The sequence below is a fragment of the Seriola aureovittata genome, chromosome 4 (genome assembly GCF_021018895.1).
Source record: "Seriola aureovittata isolate HTS-2021-v1 ecotype China chromosome 4, ASM2101889v1, whole genome shotgun sequence".
NCBI classification, from domain to species: Eukaryota; Metazoa; Chordata; class Actinopteri; order Carangiformes; family Carangidae; genus Seriola; species Seriola aureovittata.
The window spans coordinates 19,212,373-19,219,196 of record NC_079367.1 but is presented as its reverse complement, the minus strand read 5'-3'; the positions used below and the strand labels follow the sequence as shown (position 1 = coordinate 19,219,196).

At 40.0% G+C, this 6,824-nt stretch overlaps 1 protein-coding gene across 1 annotated transcript; it reads left to right on the top strand.

Annotated features, from left to right (window-relative positions):
- Window positions 1-2,977: 2,977 nt before the first annotated feature.
- LOC130168069 (extracellular calcium-sensing receptor-like) lies at window positions 2,978-6,727 on the top strand. Its single transcript, XM_056374649.1, has 7 exons — window positions 2,978-3,250; window positions 3,342-3,631; window positions 3,844-4,139; window positions 4,500-4,705; window positions 4,825-5,046; window positions 5,128-5,251; window positions 5,336-6,727. The coding sequence occupies exons 1-7, from the start codon at window positions 2,990-2,992 to the stop codon at window positions 6,232-6,234; spliced, it is 2,298 nt and encodes a 765-aa protein (XP_056230624.1). The 5' UTR covers window positions 2,978-2,989; the 3' UTR covers window positions 6,235-6,727.
- Window positions 6,728-6,824: the final 97 nt, after the last annotated feature.

The following is a 6,824-nucleotide window of genomic DNA, read 5'->3' as shown; positions in this document are numbered from 1 at the left end:
AGAACTGGTGACTGTGGAGGCCATGTGATTACAGTGAACTCATTGGCATATTCAAGAAACCAGTTTGAGATGATTTGAGCTTTGTGATATGGTGCGTTATCCTGCTGGTAATAGCCATCAGAAGATGGGTACACTGTGGTCATAAAGGGATGGACATGGTCAGCAACAATATCCCCCACCATTGCACCACCACCACCAGCCTGAACTGTTGATACAAGGCAGGATGGATCCATGCTTTCATAATGTTTATGCCAAATTCTGACCCTAACATCTGAATGTCGCAGCACTAATCGAGACTCATCAGACCAGGCAAACTTTTTCCAATCTTCTATTGTCCAATTTTGGTGAGTCTCAGTTTGCGGTTCTTAGCTAACAGGAGAGGCTGCTACTGTCGCCTTTCTATCAGCTCGAACCAGTCTGGCCATTGTCTTCTGACATCAACAAGGCTTTTTCACAGAGAAAACTGCACCTCACTGGATATTTTGTCTTTTTCGGACTATTCTCCGTTACGCTAGAGATGGTGGTGCATGACAATCCCAGTAGATGAGCAGTTTCTGGAATAACCAACCATGCCACGTTCAAAGTCACTTAAATCACCTTTCTTCCCCATTCTGATGCTCAATTTGAACTTCAGCAGATCGTCTTGACTATGTCTACATGCCTAAATGCATTGAGTTGCTGCCATGAGATTGACGTATCAGATATTTGCATTAATGTGCAGGTGAACAGGTGTATCTAATAAAGTGGCCAGTGAGTGTATAGTAGATTTAATTTGTTTATTTGTATGAAACATCAAAAGCTTAAACAAAATCTTGAGTGGCGTACTTACTGATATATGTCGTTCAATAAAACATGAAAATGTGTGTTGTGTTAACCAAAGACCTTAATTCAGGCATCTAACCAAAATCCTATTCAAAAAATCCCATCAATTTCAGGATGAGGCAATGCAGAAATGCTAACTTATTCCTGGGTTTAATGACTCACTTATTTACAACCTCGAACAAACAGCTGGGAAGCCAGTGAGGGATCTTTACTGGGTGACAGCTGCCCCTGTTGATTCCTTCCACTACACTTAAAATGTTTTAGAAAATACAAATGTCCCACAAATTTGTGATGCGCATGTGGGTCTTTTTAATTACATTCACTAGTAAATATATTTTTGATGCAAACAATTTAGTTTGTTTTTTTGGTTTCTTACTACTTTATGCTACGTGGATACTTCACATTATATTATTATATCCATTAAAACTAACCACAGGACCATAAATCATCTCCAAGCATATCTAAATCACTGTCATACATTCTCTGAATTTGACTATAATGTCCTCTAGGTGGTAGTAGCAGAGTGAGCCTTTACACAAGTATCTGTCGTCCAGTTTTTTCATTTAACTGTTAGTTGTAGATGTGCAGTATACAGGGGAGGCACCTTATATTTGGTACATTTGATACATTGCAGCAAAGCAGGTTACCGCATTAAAACTTGGTGTGTTGCTTTGTTAACTGCTTACAAAAAAATACGCAAAAAGTATTTTGTGAACACAAATCAAAGGATAGTGATATAAAATATTGAATCACCAACTTTTCAAAAAACCAGAATGTTGGCCTGTGAAGACGTCTCTGACTTAGCTCGTCAGGGTCAGCTCTGCTTTGTTGGCTTTTCATTAGACTTTTCTATCCTTCATTTAAATTGTATGACTTACGTCATGTCATGGTTTAGGTTAGCATCCTACAGAATTCACTACTGTATACTAAAAAACAATTATATCAACAAAGTATTCTCAACTGTTATTATTATAAATTTTACCAGAAACAATTTTTCCGATTTTATAGTGGAGCAATAAATCATGTGATTTATTTAAAACTAAATTGAACTTTACAAATAAAGTACCAAAATTACAATATAAGATAAAACCAAGCAAAAAAAAGACATAAGCGTAGGACAAAATTATGGAGATATGTGGTGTTTACAATGGTAACTTTAGAATAATAGAAAAAAAACCACTGGGGCACTTAGTGGAGGTTAAACACACATCACTGGATAAGGGGCATCCTCTCTCTGATGTACAGTGAGATGACGCACAGCAGGAGGGAAGCTTTTGTCTGAAAATCTATATTAACCTGTGAAAACACACTTGTGTCCACATGCAGACACTTCAGGGATGGAGATCTCAGCTCTCTTTATTGGCCTGATCTTGGCTCTGAGTTTGTTGGAGCTGAACTCGACTCTTGCACTGAATCTTTCTTGGACAGGTCTGAAACAAAGGGCTGGGCTTACAGAGGCGAAGTCTGGTGCTGGGGTCAGTGCTGAGGCTTCATCTGTGAAATGTAAGCTGCAGGGTGCTGCTCGTCTACCTGCATTCTCAATGGATGGAGACTACGTTATTGGGGGTGTTTTCTCCATACACAACTACATGCACACAGTGAAGCATAACTACACCACCATGCCTGAGCCACTAAGGTGCACAGGGAGGTTAGTGAGAAGAGGACGTTGGGGATAAAAGGATGTTTGACTGTGTGGGGAAAGATATGTTTTAATTTCTATAATGTGCTTAAAAAAGTTGTTGCAAGGCTTTTATTGTTGTTAAGTTTTAGACTGGAAAACGTTGAATTTTTGCCCAAAACAGTATTTGCACTTCTAAATTACAGGTATTAACCAATAGTAGAGTGTGGCCATCGGTAAAAGATAAATCTTTTTGTCTTAACTGAAAACACAGATGTGTAACTGATTTATATTGATTTAACAAACTTTAACTATTGTTACTCCTTGCATTAAAACCGTATGAATACATAAAGGCCTATATGTCTTTTGAAATATGCTCATTGTGTGCAGCAGCGCAGAATCAATTATTGTCCCTAAGTATGAAGTGCAGTTATTAATTGTGGATGTATAGTAAAAATTGTGAATTGTCCTTATTATATGTGAATTCCAGCAGTGACATGAGTGTCTGTGTGCAGGATCGACTCGCGTGAATTGCGCTTCTCACGCGCAATGGTTTTTGCCATCGAGGAGATTAACAAAAGCAGTAAGCTGCTGCCAAGCATCAGGCTCGGATATCAGATCCATGATTCGTGCGCATCAGTGCCCATGACTGTGCGTGTGGCATTCCAGCTTTCAAATGGCCTGGACCCAGTGTTTTACACCGGCGACCACTGCACGCGATCGGGTATAATGATGGCTATCATTGGTGAGTCTGGGTCCACGCCATCCATCAGCATGTCGCGCGTCATCGGCTCATTTAACATCCCTCAAGTAAATATTTTGTATTTCTGGTAAAATGTGTGTTTTATAATGGGCAACTGAATGACATTTTAATGAATGACACTGTTTCATTTTTCTTCAGGTGAGCCACTATGCCACTTGTGCATGCTTATCCAATAAGGAGCAGTATCCGAGTTTCTTCAGAACAATCCCCAGTGACCAGTTCCAGGCTGATGCGCTGGCCAAACTGGTCAAACACTTCGGCTGGACTTGGATTGGTGCTGTCCGCTCGGATTCGGACTATGGCAATAATGGCATGGCGTCTTTCCTAGACGCAGCGCAAAAAGAAGGGATCTGTGTGGAATACTCAGAATCTTTCTATCGGACCCACCCACGTAGCAAGATCCAGAGAGTGGCTGATGTGATCCGCAGGTTTCTGCATCACTGATTGTGCTTGTGTTGCTTGTGTTAACTCTGACTTTCTGCACACAGAATAACAAAACTATTCCACCAAACATGAAATTAAAAGATCAGAACATTATTTTTATTATCTTAGAAACACACCAAAAACAGTTTATGATGTTAGTTTTTTGTTAATAATCTTGATGCATATTTCAGAACGTTTTGTGTGTCTGTCTCTCTAGGTCAACAGCTATGGTTGTTGTGGCATTTGCAGCCTCTGGAGACATGAAGATCTTGTTGGAGGAGCTGTCACGGGAGCCTTCCCCACCTCGCCAGTGGATAGGCACTGAGTCATGGGTAACTGACCCAGACTTGTTGAGATTCACCTTCTGTGCTGGAGCCATCGGATTTGGCATTCAGCAATCAGTCATCCCAGGTCTGAGAGACTTCCTGCTGGATCTGTCCCCAACCAAAGTGGCTGCTTCCCCGGTGCTGACTGAGTTCTGGGAGGATGCATTCAACTGCAGGCTGGGCAAAAGTGAGAGTTGTGTTGATCTTTAACATAGGTGATACCCACTGTTGGCTCTTTGTTGTGCTGTGTTGTTTCGCTGGTTGTGATAGTGGAGCTTTATGTGTTACAAAGAAGTCCACAGTTGCTTCAAGACCAAAGCTCTGATTTTTATGAAAATGGAAATCTTTTGTGAGGTGGAGTCCTGAGGCCCATCTCTACACTGTAGTGGTTTAAAGATCAAAATGTATAATTCTTCACATGTATCAGTTACAATATATGTAGGTCCAACAAACCATAAGTGAAACAGAAACACATGAGATGTAATAACATTGTAATATTATAGTCAGGGCTAAAAAAAAAACACCTGCGTCTTCACTGTGTTTTTAGGTGCAGCCACAGAGGAGAGTGTGTGTGATGGAACTGAAGACATACAAACACTCAAGAGCCCGTACACTGACACATCTCAGCTCCGAATCACTAACATGGTGTACAAGGCTGTTTATGCAATAGCACATGCCATTCATAATGCAGCATGCCAGAAAACAAACTCTACAACTCAGTGTGACAAACACACCAGGATAGAGTCCAAACAGGTCAGTCGAAACACTGCAATACTTTTTTTTGAGCTATAATGTACTGTATAAGATGAAAAATTAATTTTATTTTGTATCATTTCCTTTCTCTGTCTTATTTTATTTGATTTTATCCTCAGGTTTTTACTGAGCTGAAGAAAGTAAATTTTTCCCAAAATGGTTATGATGTGTCATTTGATGCCAACGGGGATCCTGTGGCCACATATGAACTGGTCAACTGGCAAAAAAGTAAGAGTGGCAGCATTGAGTTTGTGACAGTAGGGCACTACGATGCATCACTGCCAGTGGGCCAGGAATTCCGTATCAACAGAAACCTCACCTGGGTGGAGGGTAGCACACAAGTGAGGAGCAATAACGTAACATCTAACAGCTGTGTAGCAATAATCCATATCTGTGTGAGTCTGTCTGTGTCTATGTGACAGGTGCCTGTGTCAGTGTGTACTGACAGCTGTCCTCCAGGAACCCGAAAAGTGCTGCAGAGAGGAAAACCCATCTGCTGTTATGATTGTATACCATGTCCTGAGGGAGAGATTAGCAATGCCACAGGTAAAATAGGTTGATGTTTTCTGAAGCATATCTACAACCTCAAATATATGACTGCTAAAATTAATTTTTGATCTATTTTTTCAGATTCCCCTGATTGTTTCCCTTGCCCCAAGGAGTTCTGGCCTAATGCAGAGAGAAACAAATGTTTCCCCAAGCCTGTAGAGTTTCTTTCCTTCGATGAGGTCCTGGGAATCATCCTGGCTGCTTTCTCAGTTGGTGGTGCCTGTCTCGCCATGATAACAGCGGCTGTGTTCTTTCGTCACAGGACGTCCCCGATTGTCAGGGCCAACAACTCTGAGCTGAGTTTCCTGCTGCTCTTATCATTGACTCTATGTTTCTTATGTTCATTAACTTTCATGGGAGCGCCCTCTGAGTGGTCCTGCATGCTGCGCCACACAGCGTTTGGCATCACTTTCGTCCTCTGCATCTCTTGTGTTCTTGGGAAAACTATAGTGGTGTTAATGGCCTTCAAAGCCACACTTCCTGGTAGTGATGTCATGAAATGGTTTGGTCCTCCACAGCAAAGAATGACCGTAGTGTCCTTCACATTTATACAAGTTTTAATATGTATTATTTGGTTGGTTCTTAGTCCCCCTTTTCCAATGAAAAACCTAACGATATACAAAGAGAAAATCATCCTGGAGTGTGCATTAGGCTCAGCTATCGGGTTCTGGGCTGTGCTCGGGTACATAGGCCTACTGGCTGTCTTTTGCTTCGTGTTAGCTGTTCTAGCTCGGAAACTACCTGATAATTTTAATGAAGCCAAGTTCATCACCTTCAGCATGTTGATATTCTGTGCAGTCTGGATCACCTTTATCCCAGCATATGTCAGCTCTCCTGGGAAATTTACTGTGGCTGTGGAAATATTTGCCATTCTGGCTTCAAGTTTTGGACTAATTTTGTGTATATTTGCTCCGAAGTGTTTCATCATATTGTTTCAGCCAGAGAAGAACACCAAGAAACATTTAATGAACAAAAATTAGTCTGTGCACATTTAACACAGTTCTAAAGTTCTTCACCAAGTTTATTTGAATATTTACATTTTTTTGTTTTTAAAAACTTTAATGTAATTATGTGAATGTCTTTGTTTTATTTAATATTAAATAAAGTCAAATTCATTATAAAAACATGAGTTCTGTCTCAACATTTGAAATAAAAAGAAAAAAAAAAGTGCATGTTATGTGCATGCTATCATATTAAAGAGATCATTTTAAAACACCAGCGGCAAAATATTTGTATAATTTAATTTTTTAGTAAGATGTACTGTCACATTTTTCAGTTACAATTCATGTAAAAGCCTTTACAGTGCGTACATGAAAACAGCAGACAATAGTCTTGACAGGAAAGATAAATGAATAATGAAAAAAAAACAGGAGAAACAAAAAAAAGAAGCTTAACAGTTCTAGTAAACAGATGAGTTATGAGTTATGTTAAAATAAATGTTAATGCATCCTCAGGATCTGTACCTGCAGCCACATGAGAGGGATATAAATGTAAGTGAGTGTTACATGGGTGTGGATTGGTGTTTTTCATCAGTTCAAGCTGTCTGGCCAGTGGTTATTTCCCCATTGTT

Bases quoted from the DNA above. Each gene is read 5' to 3' on its own strand.
- LOC130168069 (XM_056374649.1), top strand. From the start codon at position 2,990: ATGGTTTTTGCCATCGAGGAGATTAACAAAAGCAGTAAGCTGCTGCCA. The intron at 4,140-4,499 runs GTGAGAGTTGTG...CTGTGTTTTTAG, and splicing joins CAACTGCAGGCTGGGCAAAA to GTGCAGCCACAGAGGAGAGT. The intron at 5,047-5,127 runs GTGAGGAGCAAT...TCTATGTGACAG, and splicing joins GGGTGGAGGGTAGCACACAA to GTGCCTGTGTCAGTGTGTAC.